General features: G+C 34.1%; 1 protein-coding gene and 1 long non-coding RNA gene across 2 annotated transcripts in view; one reads left to right on the plus strand and one right to left on the minus strand.

Moving 5' to 3' along the window:
- Positions 1-15,850: 15,850 nt before the first annotated feature.
- Positions 15,851-17,735, minus strand: LOC128548403 (uncharacterized). The gene is made up of 2 exons (XR_008367015.1): positions 17,217-17,735; positions 15,851-16,547 (listed from the first exon to the last, which is right to left on the minus strand). It is a non-coding gene; the product is annotated as an uncharacterized LOC128548403 (long non-coding RNA).
- A 3,202-nt stretch (positions 17,736-20,937) lies between these two features.
- The window catches only part of LOC123562012 (uncharacterized), a 36,335-nt gene continuing 30,559 nt past the window's right edge, over positions 20,938-26,713 (plus strand). The window contains exon 1 of the mRNA XM_053524730.1: positions 20,938-20,964. Within this exon, the coding sequence (XP_053380705.1) occupies positions 20,938-20,964 (27 nt within the window). The remainder of the gene's footprint in view (positions 20,965-26,713) is intronic.

Here is a 26,713-nt window from a genome sequence, read left to right on the forward strand (position 1 = left end):
CGTAACGTCATTTATCCGGAAAACGTAGGATATATTGTAGCGATTCGACGTCCGGCAACGGAAATTATTTTATAAATCAACTGCAACAAGTGAGTAAATTTATTACAAGGGCAACATCTTTCTAATGTTAAGATATGATATTAAAACATCTGACACGTTAAAAATAAAAAAATGTCTTAAAATCAGATCGAAATGCGGCTCGAACTATGGGCCAATATCTCGAAAACAAGCACACGGACCTATACATTTTATTTTACCATATTATAGGTCATATGCTTATTTACGACTGTGAGAAGTTTCATTAAAATCTACATTGTAGAAAATGTTTTGACCCGAACGTGCAAAACTACCTTAATTGACTGTTTGCTCAAACAGACAACTCAGTATAATACATTTTATGTTTACATGACCGGCATATATTCCATAAATTTTCATTTTCTAGTTAAATTGTTTGAAAGAACAAAATAATATAAATTTATTTGATTTACTGTTTGCTGCAGTTGGAATTTTCAAATATATTAAAAATTAATAACAACATGTATAAATGTCTTTAATCATCGATGATTAAAGCATTTACAAAGTCTTTAATCATCGATGATTAAAGCATTAACAAAGTCTTTAATCAGCGATGATTAAAGCATTTACACAAGTATTATCCACGAATTAGCGGATACACTGTCATTTAAATCAATACGTTCGCTGTAAGATTAATCTCTATTGCATTATGCCCTCCTCCCACACTTTCTGGGATACACTTTGATGTCAGGGGCCTTCGTGGCCGAGTGGTTAAGGTCACTGACTTTGAATCACTTGCCCCTCACCGATGCGTGTTCAAGCCTCACCGTCGGGGCGTTGAATACTTCATGTAAGGAAGCCATTCAGCTGGCTTACGGAAGGTTTGTGGTTCTACCCAGATGTCCGCTCGTGATGAAATAATGCACGGTTTGGCACATGGGGTCTTCCTCCACCATTAAAGTTGGAAAGTCGCTATATTGCCTATAATAGTGTCGGTGCGACGTAAACCCCAACAAGAACAGAACAAACACTTGGGTGTCAACAACTACAGTGTTTTGACATGAACATTTGTCTGTCCTCATATCCTTGAAACTTCAATTTTTTGAATGCCGGTTCCTCATGCACAACTAAGAGAATAGCCTGAAAATGTTTAGATCCCCTTGAAAACAAAACTGAAATAGGTCCTTTCTGTTGAGAGTATGCTCATGAATTATATACCCTACACATATCCATAAAAATGACCTTTTTATTTCAGTATGAAACATTAAAATGCTTTGTTCGGAAAACAATTTACAAGTGATTTAGTTTAGATGTTTAATTACTAATATATTAAATATGTGATAAATTTTCAGATGAGAAAATAACTTACCATCAGAGTCGCCTAAATCACACTCTATACACGTAAACAGGTTTTTGCTGACAATCACTGAAAAGGGAGAGACAGCACTTTAATAAATATTACATTTTACTGTTCTTGAACATTAGAGAAAATAAAAAATGAAGGATTTTGCAGATACATTAAGTGGAAAACAATGTATTACAGCTTTTCTACGAGTATATATATATATATACATTGGTATTTTTTGGTCTGCTAAATGGTTTGATCTATTTTATTTTTACCGAACAGTATAGTTACGCGTGTTTTATTATTATTATACTGATGATATATAATCAAACAGCGTCAATGTAGCCTTTTTCAGCTATTGACTAACTATAGTTTTCATTCAATACCCATCTGGCAAGACAGAAACACTGCATGCAGCCACATGAAAACACTGCAGAAATAACAAGGCAGAGACTGAAGCAGTCATGAAGGCCGTCTCAATGGTTGAAGACTCGGCAGAAGAAAGCTCCTCAGTCGTCTTTCTGACAGCTGCACTATCTGTCATGGAAGCTCTGATCAGCAATAAAGCTCCGCAGCTAGCCAGGAGAATGCAGAGCCTGAGTATAACCTGTAAAGTAGCACTTCAGTGGATTCCATCCCATTGTGGACTTGCAGGCAATGAAGAGGCAGACAAACTGGCTAAGCTAGGAGCTCAGTCAGAACAACCAACAGAATCTATGAGTTACAAGGAGAAAGTCACCATCATCAAGGCACTAACGAGACCAAGGATGGAAGAAGATGCTTTTCATCTCCTTGATCGGTCTGAACAAGTGACGATGGTCAGGCTCCGCTTATGGCACAACAAGCTAATTGCATGTACAAGAAATACAGACTGGCATCATCGCCAACTTGTCCATGTGGTGAAGAAGACCAGACTGCGGAGCATATACTTCAGAGATGCATGACCAGGAGCGAGCTGCGACTTGGCAGATAGATACCTCAATCCACCAGAAACTGAAGGTATTGAGGATCTGCGGCAAACCACAAGTTTCATCGAGGCTACTGGTCTGACAGTGTAGTCGCGAACGACAAGAAGAAGAAGAATAACTATATATGGACAAGAAACATACCTGGCTTGTAAAAGCAAAACGCTAGAGGTGTTTGGTTGCTGTAGTTTGTATATAATCCAGATACGTCAATCGGATACCTTTCTTCGTAAACGAAGTAATCCCTCTGTAGACCATTATCATTACATCTAGTGAACGGTTGCTACCATAACAGAAGAAGAAAAAGTTGGTATATTACAGTAGTAAATGAAAGAAATTAATGTAAATTTTCTTAATATGTACAATGTACATAATTTTACTTTGCTTTTATTATTTAAGTCGTTCACTTTTAAATGACAATGCCTGAAATATATTATATCAAATATATACTAATGTATGTGCCTATTATATTTCATATGTATGACTATTTTCAAGATGCACCTTTAGCTTCTAGTATCTTTTTGCTTGATCTAATATCGATATTATACGCGTACTTCGACAGCTGTGGTATTTGGAATACGTTAAAGATTTCTCAGATGTCAGAATTACCGACCGTTCATATCTAGTGGAAACTTGAAATTCTTCCTTTCAGACAAAAAAAAAACCCCACTGGCCCTATTTCTAAATAATTTCATGTCAAATGCAGTTTATTATCATTCTTGCGTGACTCTCTACTAAAACTGTTTAAGCAAGCTGTGAAATACAGGTGAGCGACAAAAGGGTAACATCTTCTTTCAATTTTGTAAAATATTGCAAAGACATTTGCCGTAGATGTTGGTTATGTACATTTATTAACAATTGTTTGTCACGTCAGTTGAAGAAATCAATACCCTTTCGCACTATGAAAGATATATTCTTGTCCGAGTTTTGACTACATCACTATTTGTAATGCCTATATCAAATATAATGGTATCTTTTCTATATAAATACTTTGATAACAACCTTCAACAAGACCTTCGCATTGCGGAGCAATATACGCCCGAAGGTATGACCTTTGACCCCAAAGTGTGACCTTGACCTTGAAGCGAGCCATCCAGAACATGCGCTCTGCACGTCGTCTCAATGTGGTTAACATTTGTGCCAAGTTTGTTTTTTAAAATCCTTCAAGCAGTTCAAGAGTTACAGAGCGGACACGAAACAAAGTCATATGACCTTTGATCCCTAAGTGTGACCTTGACCTTGAAGCAAGCCACCAAGTACATGCGTTCTGCACGTTGTCTTGATGTGATGAATATTTGTGCCAAGTTTCTTTAAAATCCTTCAAGCAGTTCAAGAGTTACAGGGCGGACACGAAATAAAGTCATATGACCTTTAACCCCAAGTGTGATATTGACCTTGAAGCGAGCTATCCAGAACATGCACTCTGCACGTCGTCTCGATGTGGTGAACATTTGTGTAAAGTAACTTCGAAATCCTTCAAGGGGTTCAAGGGTTACAGAGCGGACACGAAATTGCTAACGGACGGACGAACAGACAGACGGACGGACGGACGGACACTGGGATATAACAGGAAATTATCTGTTATGTTAGGAAAATAAATTAAATTACGGGTTGGGAATATCTTTATCATCAATGAGGCAATTTCAAAACGATGAAGTTGTATGAATTATGTTATATTCACATCATTTGTTAATGTTGACAATTTATTGGCCTTAGGAGAAAATTACGCTATAGACTGTATCCTTAAAAACTTGCAGTGAAATACAAACACGTTCCGCTAAACGTCAAAAGTAGATAGCAAAAGCATGATATTCATTTAATACTGCGTACTGTTTACGGTGCATCAAACTTTCCTTGCACTGCATCAGTTTTCATACACGTTTCTACCAACTGTTAATTCTTACGTATATCAAAAACCTCTTTCAAGATGTAGTGATAAACATAAATTAAAACTTCAACCCCTTTTTATAATTTCTTAAAGCTATGATGGACCTATGTTTTGAATTGAAATCAAAGATAAATTCATCATAGAAGGAAAACAATAATTGTATGCTGTTCAATTCTGCGTGTCGTTCGGGCAAACAAGTTTAAATGTATTTTTTTTTTTAATTAATAAAACTATTTTTTTATGTTACTAACCTTTATAAACAAAACAGGCATATCCCAGTGCAACAAAACAGGAGTGTCATCCACGATATGTTTGCAAAGAGTAAATGAAACTTCTGAAAGTATACAACATTTTAATTTAAAAAGTAAAGAAATAATCGTTAATTTTCCCTGTTCATGTATGGTGAATTGTAAATGGTAAAGAAAATGAAATAATTAGATAGTCATTTACTCCTTAAATATAACGTGCATATTTTTTTGTAAATTCGTTTAAAATATGACTTGTTCAACGAGTTGTCAACAGTGTTTTCAAATAATTTCACATGACACAAAATACCACGGATGAATGAATTGAATGCATTTTTAATTTTTAATTCTGAAGTTATTCAAATACCATTTAATTATTTCATAAGGTCTGTTATTATTAAATGTCATAGTTCTTCGGCAATATTTATCACCAATATATTTTAAAAAGTAAGGCTTTTGTTCAGCTGTTGTTAGGTTTAAGAAATATTTGTAACTTACCTCAGTCTAATAGACGAATACATGCATTCTGAAGATACCATTAGCTTTATCGTCAGTAATACTCAGGTTAATATAGAACATATCAACCATATTGGCAAATAAAAATTCTCAATATTTTTACTCAACATTTTCATTTTCTGAATAAAGATGAATTTACATTTGGCCCGTTCCTATGTACGGAAGTTATATTTCTTGCATGTGCACTCTAACAATTAATGTCAAGAATATAAAATGTTCCAGCATATAAACATGAGATGGAGATATATAAGTTATATCCCTTAAGTAAAAAAATACAAATAGTAATTTAAGTCTTTGATAGGATGGAGATCTTACGAATTAAGATTTTTTCGAAATATGATCATCAATTTAAACTTCAAAATGATTTTCTTATGTTCATTCTGGATTAAAAAAAAACAACCTAACCACGTGATGTATTTGTTTGACTGTGCATAACTTTTGGCATTGATAACTGAAGGACAGTAATTCACTTCAACGACATCTTACATGCTTCAGTAACTTTAACGATTAATTAGGTAACATCCTCGAAACCACTAAACTAGTCCAATCATATGGTATTGATCACTAAAGTGACCTATGTTTTATCACGTCAGTCACAGAATAACTACGCAATTAAATGCACACAAAAGCGAAATATATATATTACTAAAACAACAACTGTGACAAACTGTCGCAATCCTTAAAAATGTATTACAAATATCACTGAAGTCGGAGAAAAATATGTTTGAAGAAAAAAATTTCTTTTAATACATAAAATGAAAGAAAATATGACATTTTCAAATGTAAGGAACAAGTTAGTTTGTTTTTTTATCTATCTAGACTTTAGAATACTCGCTGACGGGCGAAAATAAGAACTAAGGCGGCTACTCCGGTAAGATCTATTTAATGATATAGCAATCTTTAATCAAGGTATTCCGTGAGCAAGACCTTATTTATTGTGACAATACAATTCGAAATAAAAACGATGATTTCATATTTTATTACTTTCTGTTTAACGGCCTTTTAGCCACGCGTAAAGAGCGCATGCGCATTCAAATAAAAATATCTGGTTAAACAACAGGGCCACCAAAGGCGTTGTTAAAAGGTGATATATTTGCGCCATATTGTTGCTGCACTTTTTGAGCTCTGATTTGATTTAATTTTGTTGTCGTTTATAGAGGGAGTAGAGACGTGATTTTTGGAGTGTACTTTTGTGAATGTGTGCTTGATGTGTTTGTGTCATTATATTTTGGATTGCTGCATGTGTTGATCTAGAATCAGCATCAGAAACAAGCACATATATAAACTTGAAATATTTATTGTTGATAAACACTTTGTGAACATTCGTTCACCATTGTAGTTTTCAATCATGGATTTTATTATGTATGACAGCAATTTCTTACACAAAATTGGACAATCAACAAGGTGTAGACTTAATCCTATTGTGTTATAAAGGTTAAAAGATTTGAGAATATTGAAACAGTACAGAGGAAAAAGAGCTGGTCGCCTGAAGGCACAATCCTTGAACAATAGCAAAAGTGGTTACAGTAAACTAGTGGTTTTCAGAGGTGTAAACTTAAGCAACCTTATATACCCTAAGAAAAATGGAAATAAATTGAATAGACAAAATGAACAGCTTACATGTTTGACGCTAAATTGCCGCTCGGCAGTAAACAAGGATGTTCTTATTGATCAATTATTACGCGAGGAAAAGATAGATTTTGCTCTTCTTACAGAGACTTGGTTTTCGGACGACAAACAACACCAATATGAAACGTCTGATCTCAATCAAAATGACTAAAAACTGAGTGTTACGAACAGGCAAAATAGGGTGGGTGGTGGTTTTGCACTGACATGTAGATCTGCTGTAAACATGCGCAAACTTTCGGCAGGAAATGCTCACAGTTTTGAATATGGCGTTTGGTAGTTGATTTTCAAGAACATTACTATGCATGTAGTTGGGATTTACAGACCTCCATCTTTATCCACTTGTTCCCAGTTCGTCACAGACTTCTTTCAATATATGGAGGAAGTACTATCACAGTACTCAAATGTAATGGTCATGGGTAACTTTAATCTTCACATCCACGATGACACAAATGCAGTAACAGAATCAATAATTCTTTGTACGCCATGGGATTGCAACAGCATGTACAATTTAGTACACACACTGGTGGTAACATTCTTGATTTGGTCCTTACGGAAGTCGTGAATGGTGTTGAAGTAGTTTCTTGTGAACAGGGTTCATATATTTCTGATCACTGTGCAGTCAAAATTGTGACAAATGTTAGAAAGGAAAATATAACCAGTGAGGTGGTTCTCTTTAGAAATTTCAAAGACATGGATACGAACACATTTTCAAGTGAACTGAGAAAAATGACCATCGAAAGTGATAATGTCGACCTTTTTGTTGAAGAATTTCAGACAGCAGTAGAAAAGATTATGAACTCACACGCACCATTTATAAAAAAACAATCATCCGTCGCGCTCCAAAACCCTGGTTCACAGAAAAACTTCTTCACCTTGAAAGAGTGGCTCGCAAATCTGAACGTTTGTGGAAGAAACATAGACAATCACATCTGCACGAAGCCTTCAAAACAGCACGTAAAAACTACGAAAAAGAATTCAAACAGTGAAAAAGTTCTAAATGCAAAAGGTGACTCGAAAAAGCTTTATAGATTTGTATCTGAGACAACAGGCACTAGGTCTGAGAACCATATGCCAACTGAACATGACAGCACACTGGCTGAGAAATTTGCAGATCATTTCATGAATAAAATCGAAAAAATTCGAGAATCGTTGAAACATTTCGATAATTTTCAACCATGCGAAAAAGATATTCCTTGTTTTGACAGTTTTAAAGATCTGAGCGAGGAAGAAGTTAGAAATCTTATAAACCAACTACAGACGAAATCATGTGAACTTGATATTCTACCAACAAAAGTGCTAAAATCGTACTTGGATGAGCTGTTGCCTGTTATTATCAAATTGGTTAATTTGTCGTTGCGCGACGGCATCTTTCCAACAAAATGGAAATAGGCAATTGTAAGACTTTTGTTGAAGAAAATGGGACTGGAACTTGAATTTGCAAACTACAGGCCTGTTAGTAACCTATCGTTTCTGTCAAAATTAATGGAAAAAGCAGCTCTGTTCAGGCTCAGTGATCATGTAAACAAACACAATCTTCTACCAAAAAACTAATCTGCTTATAGGAAAAACCATTCTTGCGAATCAGCATTGTTACGTCTTGTAAATGATTTACTGGATGCTATGGAGAAGAAAGATGTTACGGCGCTAATTGCCATCGATCTCAGTGCCGCCTTTGATACTGTAGATCATGACATTCTTGTTGATGTGTTAAACAATCAGTATGGTGTTCGTGGAACAGCACTGAGCTGGGTTGATTCATATCTGCGTCCCAGAAGTTGCCGTGTAAGGTCAATTCAGCCATGCCATTTCAACGCCAATTAAATTGTAGCGTTCCACAAGGGAGCTGCTTAGGACCGTGGCTATATTTGACATATGCGGGAACACTGTTTGATGTTATTCCGCCGTCGATTTCAGTTTACGGCTTTGCGGATTACCACACTGCTAATAAACGCTTTAAACCATCATCTTCAACAGTAGAATCCCAGGCAATACAAGAACTTGAACAACGTGCTAAAACAATCAACAACTGGATGAATGAAAATAAGCTCAAAATGAACACTTCCAAAACCGAGTTCATCATGTTTGATAGTAGGCAACAGCTCTCTAAGTGTTCAACTGACAAATTATGCATTGTAGGTAATGAAGTGAAATCAGTGAGCTTTATTCGATATCTAGGTGCATTCCTGGATGAAAACTTGAATCTAAAAGAGCATGTAAAATGAAAGTGCAGAACAACAATGCTAAACTACTTCAGAATAAAATGTATCCGGAAATATCTTACCAAAGAGGCTACCGAAACCCTTGTCCTGTCATTGGTGATATCCCATTTAGATTATTGTAATGTCATCCTGTATGGTATTGCTCAAAGCGAAGTAAACAAAATGCAACGAATTCAGAACATGTGTGCAAAACTTGTCCTAAATCGAAGAAAATATGACAGTTCCAAGCAAGCCCTGTATGATCTTCACTGGCTACCAATCAAGGCCAGAATCACATTCAAAATGCTCACCTACATGTATAATTGTTCAGTTGGAAACTCCCCAGATTATCTTTCTGAACTTCTCATGAAACAAACAAAGACAAGAAATATGGGTTCTTCAAATTCTGTTACTGAGTGTTTCGTTGTTATTATTATTTACCAGATTTTATAGGGCTCTTTTCATCTATAAAATAAACGTTCAAAAGCGCTGTACAAACTGCATTTCACAGAATGATATGGACATACAATACAACACAAAAATATATCAACAATAAAAGGTATTTAGCCTGAATCAGGTTTTACTCTGCATTTTAATTGTGCTAGATATTTTAAAGAACAATAAACAATAAGAAATTAGTTCCATTGCAAAGCTTGTTTTTCAGTGCAAAGTGAGTTTCAATAGACCTTGAAGAAAACGTTCCTTTCAACAAGCGCAAAACGTTCAGCGACAGAAGGTTTGGTACTGTTGGACCTAAACTCTGGAATGAATTGCCTCTCGAAATAAGGAACTCAGACACAATAGATGTTTTCAAAAAGAAGTTGTAAACTCATTATTTTGGAAATTACTTTGCACTCTTTTAGAGACAGTGACTGTATTTTTAAGAGATTGAAGTAACGTGAACTGGATGATTTTACTGTGTAAATACATTCGAATATGAACTATTTTATAACAAATACAAAATACAGTTGTTTGTAATAACTTCTGGACATGTCGCAATAACCCACTTAATCTTACTTAATAACAAACAACTATCTAACTGTATCATAATGTTCTAATATTTTATAATTCTTACCTGATGCCTGGTCTTTTGTTTAATGCTTACTAAATAGTCTATTCACAATGATATTTATGCTTATTTATGTCATACGTTATTTAGAATATCTTAACTTTTGTCGTATTTTTTATGTATTTGTAAAACGCAATTGAATATGTTTTGCGTAAAAATAGGCGTTTAATCAAATAAAACAGTTTCAGTTTTTCAGGTTTGAGTTTAATTCGTCCATATTTTATTGTGCCTTCCGTCCCCTATTTTGATGAGCGTTTAAATAAACAAGAGTTTTTTCTTCATTTTTCTTTTTAAAATTTGTTATAAAATGAAACAGATATTATCAGACCAACACTAGCAATTTTCATAATTAACATATAATTTATACTAATGTTTTAGACAGATTGTGATGAAAGCTTCAAGCTTATTTAAACCACTCTCGAGTACGTTTTATTGGAAAAACCGTTACTGGTGTCATAAGAGAAGTCAAGATCGTGACCCCAGTAAGACTCGAACCCATGAATCCCGGATTGAGGATCGACACCTTAACCACTAGACCACTGCTCCCATTTATTTGTAATGGAAAAAGTTGAAATTCAATAGGTCGACTCATGCGACAAAAATTAAAATGTTATTGGACCTGTTCATGGACACAAGTGGAAGTGCATGCTACCGTCCACACCTTCTAGCCCTAGACTGAGCAGAACTCAACATTGCTACAAGGACTAAAATGCAATTTGGAGGCACCCGTGGATGTGTTCGAATGGCGGTATACATTGGACATTTAATGATACTCTAGAGTGCAGTCGTATGGTCCCCAAATAAAATAATGGGCTAGCCCTAAACAAGAAATCAATAGACACTATATGTTTAAATGTTGTAGCTTAAAACTATAAATTGAGGGGAAAAATATATTTTATTTGAATTAGAGTTGCGAACATATAAACGAGTATGCTCATTAGTAAAAAGACTCATTACAGTGATTTCTATTCTAAAAATCAATGCACTTCATTAAGTATAAAATCAGAAAATATAAATTAGTGTGGAAATATCAAGATTAAATCTCAAATTTAAAATAGAAATGAATTTTCAGAGTTTTAAATCAGGCTGAATATTATTCTCCTAAAGGTGTATTAAAATGCATTTTAAAATATTAGGTTTACCTTCGAGGTTATTTTTATTCCTAAACGAATTCATCAGGGTTTGTATTGTGCCAAGACATACCTATTTGATCTCATTCCCTTATGCACAAGGCTTTCGGATAATTAAATTTGCTGCTAGGTAATCTACTCCGATGCATCCTATTGAGGTCCTCTTCTCTTTCCCATGTGAAAAATGCTGCCAAATGAACATGCATTATGTAACCATTTTAATTTCATCCTCTAAGGTATCTTGCTACATACTGGATTGCTTGGCATGCATGATGCTCATCCTTGACGGTACGTGCTACGTGTGGGGTTATTTGACCTTTTACTGGTTTTCCCAGATAAATCTTTGTACTTAACCTAATACACACTGCTAAAAGCAAGACGAGCATCTTTAAGGTATTCCTGGACGTTTGATTAACCGGAAGTCATGACGCAACTTCATTTCTCCGGATATTATGGAATAAAGCAGTGACCCGTCGTAAGGAAAGGTATAAATGTCATACATTTGTAAGAACGACAACTCTAAAATGATTACAAAAATATTGGCATATGAAGTATTTCCAAATAGTTTCGTCAAATCTGCTTTAAATTTACTCTTAAATCTCGTGCAAAAATCTCAGATAAAACACAAGGACCTGTAAACTTTATTTGATCGTATGATGGACAATACGTTGATCTACATTTGTGAAAAGTTTTATTATAAAAGAAACTTCCCTATCGTCGCAAAAATGCCAATAAGAATGGGAATACTTTAAACGGATTCTTCTCATAAATCAATGGAAGGAATGTCACGAAAGTAGCTCTGTAACATCCTTGTACTGACCTCTTCTTAAACCCTTATCAAGAGACTGTTTTCGTCTATTTCACACAAGAGCGACAGTTACTATAATGGAAAAAAGCACAGATGTTGATTAAATACGGCTTGTTCAGATGATCAACTTATGTCCATGCTGGCTCTCCTGTTTGTTTAGTTTTTTAAATGTTTAAATGTTTAAAGCAGTCCCTTTTCAATGCTAATGTAAGTAATAAAGCAGCTTCATTCCAATAAATATAACCAAGTATCTTTGTAAGCTAAAAGATACCGTATCGCCTTTTAGCTCGGCTATTCAAACGTCAAACGTTTGGTTGGAGTACTGCATGCAAGACAATATCAGTGTTTTTTTTTAATACAAATGTAGCTGATCTCTGTTCAAGTAATCATAGGTCATTAAACATGCTTAAAGGATCAATTTTCATAACTCTTGACTTGCATTTATAGCATTTATATGATAACCAAAGTGCAAAATGCATCATCAAAAGTTGTATAGACATTGGATTGAAATTCCACATAGGTCTTTGGCGTCAATGAACATTGCCATAGCATTTACTCCAGTAATTTTTGCATGTATGTTGGTAAAATTATCCTGCTTCCTTTACGTAAATACGTCCTGGTTGAAGTTTGTCTTTAATGGGAATATCATACAGATATCTCAGAGACCGCAACTTCTTGCAACTTCCTTCACTGGGTATCAAACAATTACATTGGATAAATCTTCACTGAATCTAATACATGTTATGACGTTGTGTAGTGGAGTAAGACAGAAAGACAATTAAAACATTTTGATAAAACTTCTTATAATATCCTGAGACAATTCGTGTTTGCATAGTTTGTTTTGCTTACTTCGTAGTAGTTAATTTATGTTATGACGAAAAAAAATGTATCATAAGAAATCTTGATCTGCACCGCCTGGTTATTTAATTTTTTCAAGGAATGTGAAATTCAATAGAACAGCAGCATTTTAAAAATACAGTTATATTTTCTCAACCAACGTATCAAATTTCTAAAAATATCACAATACAACTTGTCTCAATGAAAGCAAGAATCATTGAGTGTTCAGCAAAGAATACTTTTAAACATCCATGAGTGAGTCTAGATCTTGGATACTTGACGTGGTATCAATATTAAACTTGAAAGTATCTTATGCATTTTGGAGTCCTAAACATTTGTTTGGATATCAAATTAAACAAATTAATAAACATTCAGAAAACACTGGACTCATTCCGACGATGATATTTTTGAATAACACAAAGCAATATCACTTCAATGACAAGTAAAATAATCAGCACTTTAACAGCATATATTAAAAATAATCCCTAAACATTAACTTTTAATTTATTCTGTTTTTTTTGCTTTATCGATAATGAACATATTACACTGAATTTTAATGCATTTGCCTAGTGTTTATTCTACATTACTCTGATGACTTTCTTTGATTGAATCTAGAATAACTTATTACCATGACCTTTGGTGAAAGCGCAAAACAAAGAAGGCATTAGCATTAGAAGATAATAAAATACACCAATATGCCGCCTTTTATCACACTGCCCACACAGGACAACTAAGACCGATGTTAAAAATACAATGCCTTCCGGTTTTGATTAGGAATATAATAAATCTAAACAACAGTAAGTGATGAATACTTTCATAGCATTAACGGTACAAAGGAATCAAACATATTGAGTTTAGATAAGGCTAGCCCTGGAACATTTACAGATGAAAGACTTTTATACACAAGAAAAATGACGAAATGCAATAAATTGATTTCAGTTTTATGGTAGAGTCGTAAAGTCGTGAAGTGTGAAAATAAGAAGTTCATAATTTCATACTTAATGATTTTCAAAGTTCACGATTCCCGTTTTAATTAAAACAACGTGAGTTGTTTCTGAAATCGGAATCATGATTTCGTATTACAATTTCCAATTGAATCATGAAGTATTTCGTATTGTACAGTGGATTTTTGCTTTGTCTTAATCTGCATGACAGGACGCTTGATGTATCATGCTGCATACGCTTCCCATTTTTCATTTTTGGCTATAGCCGTAAATGCACCTGGCTAAACTGCATGACATATTACCTCTTTAAGCATTCGCGGTTTAGCTGCATCTAGTTATTTGCTTTACAAATAGTCATGTAGTATGTTTTGCATAACAGGCTTCCGGCATAATGCTTAATGTTGCTGGCTTCCAATCACTCCCCTTGCGTTATGCTCAAAACTCGTTAAGGGTTTAAAATCGTCAAAGTGAGACCATCAAGCTGCTTTGGTAAAATTCGTTGGATCTACTTACCTGCATTATTTCTAGGGACCCCTATTGTATCCTACTGTGAAAATTGGTATTTGTCATAAGCTGTGTGACGCCAAACACCAAACCATACTAAATATATCATACGGATGCGATGTATCAGGCACATGTTTTTATCGTTTCTTGCTTGCTCTCACAAACACACTCATGTGTCAGGTTATGTTTGTACATTAAATCTTTTGACTGCTAGTATCCTGTTGTGTAGTCCCAGACATCGGGCGGATTGAACTTGTGGATTCCATCGCAATTCCAATCAAATCGTGAACGATGCCAAACAGTCTTTTTCAATTCTGTGAATAAATGTTGTATTTAAATGCATATACAGCGAAAAAACGTTAGACATTATGAGTCTTTTTTCAATGCTTATTGATGGATTACAATTCAAAACATCAGAATCGGTTCTATCATAACTGTCCGTATCAATCAAAACTTAAGCTACACTCTAATTCTTTCTTTTAGCTCATCTGATTTTTTGAAAAAAATTAGAGAGTAATGTCATCTTTGATTCGCGACGGCGTCGCGCTGCCTTTATCTTTATATTAGGCATTTTTTAAATTCCATATTTTAACTTGTAAATTTTGACATCTAAAACTGATACAGAAGAAACGTCATCTGCTTTGCATAATGTTGCTGATACGTCTGAAGCTCTGTTATTGACTTTATCAAACTTCACTTTGCTTAAAATTTGACAGTTTTCCCATCAGAAGGTGACCGTGTCAAAAAAATGACCATCAAGCAAGCGTAGACTAAAACACCCTTTACGCTACTAATTCGGTATGACAATCACTGTCATATCAAACAAAATCAGTGATCGCACAAAGGCTACACGTTAAGACATAGTTCTTATCCAGATAAGCCCAGACTTTAAAAAATTTCTTGGTTAAGTTTTATGTTTAGGTCAGCTTTTTCTCTTAAACTATCAAAGCTATTGCTCTGAAACTTGCAACACTTATTCACCATCATAAGTTGACCCTGTACATCAAGAAACATAACTCCATCCTGCTTTTTGCAAGAATTATTGCCCCTTTTGGACTTAGAAAATCAGTTTTCTTGGTTAGGTTTTATGTTTAGGTCAGCTTTTCTCCTAAACTATCAAAGCTATTAGTTTAAAACTTGCAACACTTGTTCACCATCATAAGCTGACCCTGTACAGCAAGATACATAACTCTATCCTGCTTTTTGCAAGATTTATGGCCCCTTTTGGACTTAGAAAATATCAGATTTCTTGGTTAAGGTCAACTTTTTCTCTTAAACTATCAAAGCTATTGCTTTGAAACTTGCAACACTTGTTCACCATCATAAGCTGACCCTGTACATCAAGAAACATAACTCCATCCTGCTTTTTGCAATAATTATTGCCCCTTTTGGACTTAGGAAATCAGTTGTCTTGGTTGAGTATTATGTTTAAGTCACCTTTTCTCATAAACTATCCAAGCTATTGCTTTAAAACTTGCAACAGTTTTTCACCATCAGAAGCGGACGCTGTATGTCAAGAAACATAACTCTATCCTGCTTTTTGCAAGAATGATGGCCCTTTTTAGACTCAGAAAATCATGGGTAGGACAATATTTCTATTATACAAAAAAAAATCAGATGAGCGTCAGCACCCGCAAGGCGTGCTCTTGTTATGACTTAAAGTAATTCTACACACTCATTTTCAATATCAAATTTATAACGGAATAGATTGCATAAGATTTTAAATTAGAGCGTCGGCATGGACAAGGACCCAGGAAAACTACTACCCTGCTTTTATTCATACTTTAAGGATAATACTTGCTCAAATATGCGCTGATACAAAAAATATTTGTAAGCTATAGGAACAAATACAAAAATAGAATCAGCGAAAAAGCTGATATTATATGTGGGAGACAAAGTATTTTTACATAGTGACTAGTTCAAATACAGTATGAAGGCCTGGGCGATGTTGCAAATGAAGTCGGTTTCTAGCGAAGGTCCTAACACCAGCAAGTAATGGAGCTTAGGGAGTTTGCAACTTAAGCATAACGTAATGAAAAAATACAAAACGTTTTCATCAAAGGATGCCTTTCTACCAATTTCCCATTAAACTAAATAAACTCTAGTTTGCGTATTTACCTAATGGACATCCTTCGTTTGAGGAAAATATTTCAATCTCCCAGTTCGGCCATTCGTTCGTTTTTGTCAGCGCATGATCTCCGCTCTTAAAACAGAAGTTCATCTGCAAATTATAGAGTCCAAATGGTCCTAGTATATTTGTTTCTTCAAATGTTATATTGAACAATGAAGTCATTGTGTCTGAGACGTTATTGTAGAATGTTTCAGCTGTAAAAGGCCGTTCCGTTGTGAAGTTGAGGTATCCTATTTTCCACCCTTGAGCTTTAGTTTCTGGACATCCTCCTTTTGGCATAGGCAGATAGTATGGGCCACGCGGCCACATACTTTCTCTCAGTTCTGAAGGAAAATCACAGATTAATGCACTGTTAGAGAAAGAACATTTAACATTTGAGCAGTTGTAATATCTGTTACAAATGGGTGTAATGGGTATAATTTCCTCACACAATCTGTCAAAGTAAGATCTGACCGGGTTAGATCTTTAAATTAGTTTTTTAAAATTTGTTAAAGTTTTGACTGCTTTGTGAATGTATATGTCAACAGAAATTTATATATTCTAATGTTTTACGACTTTTATGTATTTTGGGCACTGTGTTCGTAATTGTTATTATTACCAAGATTTGAAAGACAGATTTCGACATCCTGGTTTATAAAATACATTACGGAATTACAATCCTTCGAAGAAGGGTTATTGCAAAAGTGAATTTGCTGATAGGTTTCCGTTAACTAGCAGGTAGAACGGTAAGGAGCCTTAACCTAATAAAAGTTAATTTATAAGCGTAAGTTTGTTAAAAATTGAAACAGTATTCTATGCAAATTGACTAAACGACAGTAAACGGTCTTATGTCTATTTGGTGGCGAGGGGTGTTCTTTTTAACTGGCAATAATTTTGAAGTATATCGTTGCCCATTCAGTTGTTTTGTTGGTAGATAATTTTAAAATTCACACATTTAAGACACATCATACGTACAAAAGGATGGTCGGGTACCTCACATTGCAACCGCTTACCGTATTCACATTTTAAGCCTGAGAATTCAGAAAGACAAATACAATGGCAGATTCCATCTTCCGCTGCAACAGACCCTCCATTTAGACAGTCTAGTCCAACACATCCTATTGTTAAGAACAATGTACAGGTATATAATCATATAGTTATACGTGTTTATCATGTAAGAATTTTGTGATTTACTCTTTTACAGTTTAATGTTTGAAACTTGTGGCATCTTCGTAGTTTCAGAGGAGTAGATACAAAATCTCGGAGAACAATTATTTTTGTTTGTTTGTTTTCATGTATGAATTCGAGGAATTGTATGTAAGTTATTTTCATGGAAATAATACAGATATAAAATTATATTAAAGAAGTATTTCCTTAAATATAGCCAAATGAAATATGGAATAAATATCAATATTCAATCATATTGATGCTAATGTGTAATACTCCCTCGAGTAGAATTATTGCCAGAATGTGGAAATATAATTTACAAATCTATAAAAATAACAACTGGCAGTAAGCTTTCTTACCTTTACTTGTTGAAATACAAATAAGATATCTCACATGTGAGTTTGATGTGGAAGAATTATTGGAAGCACGTATTCAAAACTATTATGAATAAATAGAACAATACTGCATGTAGAGTGTACGTGTATACGATACTGAATCTTCTTTTTTGTAAAATATCGAATACGTGTATATCATTTTTCTTACATTGATAAGCATTCAAAAACATAGTAGAATAGACTAATAGATATGCAAAAGAAGTCTTCTTTATCCATCCTTTGATAGAATTAAGTAGCATTTTCTTATATAGAGTGATGCACCCATCCTAATGTTGACTCACTGGTCACATTCCAAAGGGATTCGTAAAATTGTTTTGGTCTTTTTCATGTAGTCAATGTTACAGTCCAAACAGACCTTATACAATACTGCGAACCCCTGTGCTTTACTTGCTGTTGTTTCAATTCCAGCAACAATGGCTGCTCTAGATGTCCGTCTCAAAATTTAACTACATAACGACTGGTTTCCTAAGTTTTCGCATACCCCTTTGCCGGCTAAACTAGGATCACTTTGGCATATATATATTGTTTTTGCAAAGCGAAATATGATTTTGCTATAGCAGTTTTATTACATAAGTTTAATCGGTACATCTTGTTGAAATACTGAATATACTACTATCGATCTTTAATTCCTATATCAAAAACATCAAAAATTGAATTGCAGGAAGCGTAATATGACCCTTTTTTTGCATGTGACTGATGCAGGCCTGATCCAAGCTAAGTACCTCGATCTAAGATATGTATCATATTAAGTAGACAGGACATAAATATGTAATTAAATACACCTGTTACTATAGTAAAACCGTATAGCGTCTTAGCAAAGAAAAAAAGAAACATTTCTCACGAACTAAAATCTGAACTAGTTTAAATCCAAATTTTGCATACATACTATGTTTGCTAAAGTAGAAGATTTTAATTTCATCATACATTCGAAACCTGGTTTTCTGTTTCTGCGCAAATTCAATTTTCTAACAATCATTCTAACACGATACGCATTAACTGCTAGATCTATATACTAACAAACAACCTGTATATGAATCTTCGATAAAATATGATTAATTGATTATAACATAAGAGGTTCTACATCCGTTCTATTACATACGAAACATTCCAATGCCAAACGGTAGTAAACAGCACTTTTGAAAACACAATTATAATAAAAAGTAGTACTGATTTATGTTGGTGGTCGTAACATATATATTATACAAGTGAATTAGCTCAGTTTTGATTTTTTTTTGTTTCACCAGTGACGTCATGAAGCTAACATAAAATATGACGTCATAATGTAGGAATAATACACGTTTATTAGTGTATTAACGTCTGCAGAAGCCCGCGGGAATGTTTTTGACCGAAAACGAAGGTCGAGGTCAGATACATATCCCAAGGGCTTCTGCAGACGTTAATACACAAAACAAACGTGTATTGTCGCTATTATTGTATAAAAACAATACATGGCAACTAAATGTATAAAGGTATATTTTAATTACCATTCTGTTGTTCTTGGCAACGGTAAACATCTTTTAAATATCCGTAAACAGGGCCCAAAAATCAACAACACTACACAAAGCACGTACTGAAGGTTTTTAAGCGATTTTTATGTCTCTCGATATTACAAACATGACATTACCAAAAATATTACTTAAATATTAGGTAAACAGGAGCACTATTTCAAGAATAATAACTTTACATTAGATATGTAAAGTACAAACACAGTTCAAGTACGGATTAGTACGAACATATTTTTATATAAATTCCTCGAGAAATTAGATAAAACATACTGACTGATACTCACCTAAATCTTAAATATAATTCCTAAAAAAACAAACATTTTGTTATCTACAAATACTGAATCGACGCCGATTTCTGAAAGGGGAGTTAACAAGCGGAGAAGCGAGTACGAACATTGTTTTATTATTATTAGTGTATTTGGTGTCTTTTATGCTGCAAGAAGAGGTTATAATTATGAAAGAAACAAGACGCAGATACGAGGTGTCATTCTGTGCAGAAATACATGTACGTCCGTGGCGGAGCATTTTCAAAAAAAAAATCATGATTTAACAGCACGTGAATTGCCTTGTTTGCACACGATTTTTCTCCCATTAATACATGGGCGGATCCAATGAAAAAAGTAGTTTTTTATGCAAGAATGATGTAACGTCATACAGAAGTCAAGATCGTAACACTGGGTTATTTAGCAAAATGTCTGCACTTTTTTGTTCGATAGATCTAATTCTGTTCATAAATAGTTTGCCACCTGCCAGATCACTTGTCCAAAAGTACGTCACAAAATTATGATAAAAAGAAACAAATGTCGAAAAATTCTGTTGGCGATGCAACAATATCTACGTGGGGTAAGTTGTAACAGCATATGGTCCGATTGATGTATCGAGCTGAAAATGAAATACATTAAAGACCCACCATGACCTAGTGACCTACTTTTTTCTCCAACATGAACTTTGTGCAAATCAGTCTGATAATACTGGTATAATACAGCTATTCTACAAGCTGACAGGTAGACAATTTAGGCCTTCCCTGAATGAATGTATTTTTTCGCAACTTCATCTGCAAACTCATTCTCTTTTCAGTATAGGTTTATAAACATAGAACAATACATATCTTACACTGTAGTAACAAAGTACAGTCTAACCTCACATTAGTACACCGAAAATTGTGCATACTACTACATTAATTTAATAATATATATAGACATTAAACACATTGTCTTGGCCTCATATATGTCACTGTCAATTTGTAACTAGATACTTGTTATTTCTCTTTTTTTTCACACAAAGCATGTATAATTACCACCATGGAAATACAAAAGAATACAGTGATTTTGTGACGCGTCTTTAAAATGCGAATTATTTGCCATAAGAAGCATGTTTCTATTAAGTTTATCAGTTAATAAATAGTGGGCTATCGTTCGGACGAAAATTATTGAATCACTCGTGCTACGCATTCGATATTGTATTAATAATTTATGCATCCATACTCCTTGTCAATGCGAAATTTAGATATATTTTGCTTTTGAAACTCTTGTGGATTGTATAACTCGTACTGTAAATATGCAGTTGAAACTCGGTATCTCAAATTCAAAGATAACGAGCGCTTTACTTCAAGACAGCCGACATTCAACTTAAAATGTTATTTTGCGTCTTCGGGAAGGGACTCGAGAATGCCTTCGAGAAAGCCGGAGTTAGAGGTAAGCGAGTTCGAGATATTGAGTTTCAAATGCATTTCAGCTGTCTAAAACAATTATAAATGATAATTATAATTAACGTTTTTATATCAAGTCTACTGGTTAGGCAAAGTAATTGTTATAAAATGTATTCAAATCCGTTTGGAAACGTCCTAACAACTACTTGTGTTACGAAAAAAGACAAACTGCATCACTTAACATGCACCAAACTTCCATACAGCACTATTTTAAGGGAAGAGCCGTTAACTAATGTTGGAACAATTTATGGCCCGATCCAATTACTATGATTTCATTGATTGATAATGTATACCTGTCCTGTTATTAAATACATGTATTATATACAATTAAATATATTTAAACTAAACTAACAATATGTAACGAATATTGTAAAGCATTATTCACATCGCCAAGCTCCAAGCTGAATATACAAACATACATTTGCGTCAAATATCTAATAGTTTATTTAAATCTATCCTCATTTTTTGCTTTTAAAAAATGAAGTAAAAGAATACTTACGTTCAGTATAACAGATTGTAACATTTAAACAGAACAAAATACAAATGACTCCAATATCATATTTTACTTTCATTTCTGCAACGTTAAGTGTCTATGTAAGGGTTCACTAAAGTGGTTTTGCATTGATCATTTACCGCTTATCTTATACATCCATTATATTTGCAAATATAGCCGGTGACGTACTTCCCTAAACCGTTTTTCTTTTGTGTTGAACTGGTTTTGCATTGCTTATTGTATCATTTATACTGAACAATTACTTGTATTTGATTGGATAATTTAACACCAGTGGAAGCACCGATTGGTTAACTTTCGTCTGCAAGTGTTGGCTGTAAAGGATGATAAAGTATTGACTTATTTTTAATCCTGAGTGAATTTAAGAATTGTGGAGCCGGTTTGTTTCTTCTGGTTGGGTTTAACATCACACCGACACAATGATAAAAGATAAGGTCATATAACGACTTTTCAGCTTTCCATGGTAGAGGAAGCCCCAATGTGCCCCTACTGGCATAATTTCATTACGGGCGGGCACCTAGTTAGAACCACAGACCTTTCGTAAGCCAGCTGAATAGCTCCTCACATGAAAACTTCTCGACCCTTGAGGTTCGGGGTCACACCGGTGAAGTACATGTGATTTGAAATAAGCGATCTTAATTACACGGCCACAAAATTTAAGTGACAAGGTTTGACATATGAACTCCAAATTTATGTTTTATCTAATGAATTGTTTTAGACAAACATTCCCTAAAAATTCAAAACTTCATGTTGTAATTTCACCTTCTTTAATCGCTGAAGATGGCCCTTAAACATTCATTAGTTGCGTAGTTTACCTAATATAGCAATGTTACTTAGAACTTTAGTTGCTTATGCATATACATGCATCATGAAAAAGCACTTTAAACATTTTATCGTCATATTTTTCTAAATTACAAATTCTGCTCTTATAGACAATCAGTTTCAACAAGCACATGTATTTACAATGACTTGTATATTTGTATAATTCGACCTAATTTATCTATGACATAAAGATACAAAAGAGTAAAAAGGAATATCGTACTTATGACACTACAATCTATATTTCACCTGCGACTACAATGAACTAGGAATGAATGTTTGTCCTGTACGAAATGATGGAGATGAAATGCAACCTTCGCAAAAACGAAAATGTTTAATGCGCAAGAGAATGCCGGTGTCTTCGGTTTATGACTGTTTACAATATGTAGTCTACTCTATGCTATTTCTAGCGAAAGTGTAATAAGTATTTTCTGTAATAATCTCTATAAACTGTTTATATGTTATACATTATATATAACATATTTATTTTTTCTTCATTCGCCAATTTTGGGCAGCTGTCATCAACCCTTGTTCACATCTGTAAAACTCTATTCTTGCAGCGCTATCATCGCTTTGATTCATATTCTTTCCCCTCATCCTTTTTATTGTACTTGTTGACGGGTATTTTAAGCCACCTATCTGCTGTATTACTCCACTGAACAGTCTGGTGTTGCTACTTTTGGCTGATGTGTGGCTCTAGCTGTGTCTTCTGTGGTCAATGCTTCAAAGGAATTAATTTTTACTATCTTAATTTTATTTTTTTTCACAAAGATATAAGTGAAGTAACTATTGTATAACAAATTGCTATTCATCTTCCAAAACATTTCTCCAAAACATTTTTCTTATACATAGTTTACATTTCTTTTTATGGAACGGTTAACTTTGAGATTTTAGTATCCAATGACATAGACAATGAGAGGATATGAATGTTGATGAAACTTTATAAACAACCTCTTCTGTTCTATCTGATAGATATTAACCACATTCTGTCCTTATATATAGACTTTTTCAATCTGTAATTGATTTCTTTATTCAAGTCCACAATATTTGTATGTAGTGTCGTAACATGAGCATTGCACAATTTTTAAAACTGGTAATACTACATAGTTCGTAGTTTGCTGCAACAAATGAAAATAGGAACGGAAACATTCAGCTATTTCTTCATGTTTAAACAGCAGTATTGATGAGATTTTTCACGCTTGTTTAGCAGTTCCCAATCTACCTTAAAGCAACTATGAATGTTTCCTTTAATGACGCAAAATACAATTAATCCATTAATTAGGCAGTCTCAAAAACTGCAAAGTTATAAGTCGCAAAACAGCAAATTACTTTTGACTCAGAATTGTCTACTTATTGAGCAATCTAGTTAAAATTTCTCAATTTTAACTTCAAGAGACTTCAAGAGCCATAATTCTCTCTCGTTTGCCTTTTTGTTTTGGTTTAACACCGTTTTTCAACAGTATTTCAGTTATGCAAAGGTGGCCAGTTAACATAAGCAGCGCTCCTGGATTCCTTGTCAGTACAAACCCGTTCTCCGTAAGTAACTGCAAACTTCCAAACAATTATGTAAAAAAAACAAGAAATTTGTAATCATTTCACTCGAGCCCAAAACCGTCTACGACACTTTGTTGTCTTCATAATTATCCGGCTATAAAGACAATGTTGCGAAAGAAAAGCCTTAGCGCCACAGCACTGGCATATTACTTTGTGAAATTACAACTAATAATTAATAAAATAGAGGTACTTCGTGAAATCATATCCCAAATATTTTTCGACTTTTGTAAAAAAATAATTATTATAAATTTGAAACTCATATTGTCAACATTATATCATTTTATCTTCTTTACTATACTTTATCGCTTATTTTTTGGTAATAATTAGAAATATTTCACAATCGATAAAATTATGTCAAGCTCTTATCTGTTATAACCACAACCTCTTTTTATAACACTTTTGACATAGACATTTCAAATAAAATATAAAATCACACAGTTATATTTTCTATTTTCGTCACAATTTTTGGTAACGTACATTTGATAACGTAAAGCACATGCCTATAAGTGTCAATTTTACCTTCAAGATATAGATCTGTATATTCTGTCTTTATATATTGATATATTGTGTAGCTAGTAAACCATTTATGGGTAACTGTAGCGCCAGTCAGTATTTTCTAGAAATTATTAATGGTAACGTATAAAGTAGGCTGTAACGTAAAAAGAACCCGACTGCCAGATGGCAGAATTTCTGGAATGACAGCTCATGTTATATGCTTTAAGAAAATCATAGCGTAGAAATATCCCTAGAGGGGGGATGGGGGGTTATTGTCAGCTCAAGGTCTATTAGTAATATGAATATGGTATCTAACATATTTAAAATCGTTACATATTATACATCTAAAACAAACATTTACTTTCAGGACCATACATGTACAAACAATAAGTAATTGCTCAGCTTAGTCTGTTATTTTAAATCGATTTTCAACGGACCATTTTGACATTTTAACAAATTAAAGTTGACGATATTTCTGATTGACTGGTATTTTTTCAGTTCTCTGTTTTACGCCATTTTACAGCTGTAAATCTTCAAATATGACCACAAACGTCTTTTTTTTTCAGCAGGGCGCAAAATGATGTACTTAACAGGTTAACCATAAAACCATAAAATTTAAAGTACCTATCACTTGTAGTAAGTGGGTTATCATATTTTTATGACCCAGCTTGAAACAACACTGACCGGATATTTCTTATCCCCAGGCAATATTGTAATACACAATGAAATTTAAAGGGTGATTAAACATTTGACACAATTAAATTATCTTATTTTTAGTGTAACTGTATGCAATCTTGGGGTTAAAATAAATTTAAGAAATAATGCAATGTTTAAACGAATACTAAAAAAAAGCACTGGCCTCCAGATCGTCCGACAAGAACAGAAATAAAATATAAAATTGAGCCGTGCCATGAGAAAACCAACATAGTCTTAGTTTTCGACCAGCATGGATCGAGACCAACCTGCGCCTCCGCGCAGTCTGCTCAGGATCCATGCTGTTCGCTAACAGTTTTTCTAATTCCAATAGGCTTTGAAAGCGAACAGCATGGCTCCTGACCAGACTGCACGGATGCGCAGGCTGGTCTCGATCCATGCTGGTCGCAAACCCACTATGTTGGTTTTCTCATGGTACGGCATTATATTTTTTTAGATATATGGATATTAATGGTGTATAATGTTGCTACGTATACTGACAGACTATAATGTTGCGGAAACACATGAGAATTAGATGTTTTAACTAATTTTTACGATAAAAATTGTATATTTAACGCGCATTAAACACTAAACCCTCCCTTGCGTTATAATTGGTAACGACAGTGGAAAACTTCTTTATTGCCGCTGCGGTCAGGGTTCGTTTCCCGGCGCGACCACATGTCATTTTATTCGTCATAATTTTCATATCATTTAATAGATATAATTATCAGTATCCATGAATTGCAAGTGTCGATTTTTTATAACTTTTAATGCGTGCATTTTTATTCCAGGTTGACACAAGAGTTGTTTACTGGAATCAGAAAACGGGACGACTATTTATTTTCACGATAGAGAATATACTAACGTGTGAAGTTTCTACTAGTTTGATCAACAGATGCAGACAGACAGCCCGGATGAGCCATTCGTTCTCAGTGACATTCGTAACAACAGATAAAAGCTTATACTTATTGAGATCAGGAAACTGAATATTTCCATGTGGTTCATCATTTGTAACCTGCTTATATATCGTGTTCCAGTACAGAACCAACATGCGTGTTTTTGAAGTACATCTTCGGACATTAGGAGGGGTGTACTGCTCTTTTTAGAAGACGGCAAATCGAAAAGCCTATAGCGGTAATCAGCATTCGTGGGAATAACGAAAACGTGTACAGACAATAGTAAAAGAAGTGATACTCAACTGATTTGTTGAGTCAACCGCGCAGAATTAAATGTGCCAATTGCTAGTTTTTTAATCAGAAATGAACATAATATTATAATAATATAAAGAAATGCTTGATGTTATTGATTACTCACATTTTAATTTTGCTTATTTCATTTGGACAAGAAATGAAAATGATTCATAACCGTTTGAAAAACTGATTTAAAAAAGAATTTAAGTTGAATAAAATGTTAGTTTATCTGACATGTCTCCAATTAATAACAATATGATTTTTTTCTCATACCCTGTCTTGTGCTTGCTTTTTTCTAACATACCGTATTCTGCTGTAGGTATCACCGACATTCATTTTGTCATCTTTCAGTGTGTGCCCATATACAAAATCAGTTTACATAAAAGAAAAATACGGGATTTGTATACTACACATGCATATACGGGAAAAGTCTGGTAAATGTATCTTTTAGAAATACTGGTCCGTGAATTCCC

This window comes from Mercenaria mercenaria, chromosome 2, assembly GCF_021730395.1.
Source record: "Mercenaria mercenaria strain notata chromosome 2, MADL_Memer_1, whole genome shotgun sequence".
NCBI lineage: Eukaryota > Metazoa > Mollusca > Bivalvia > Venerida > Veneridae > Mercenaria > Mercenaria mercenaria.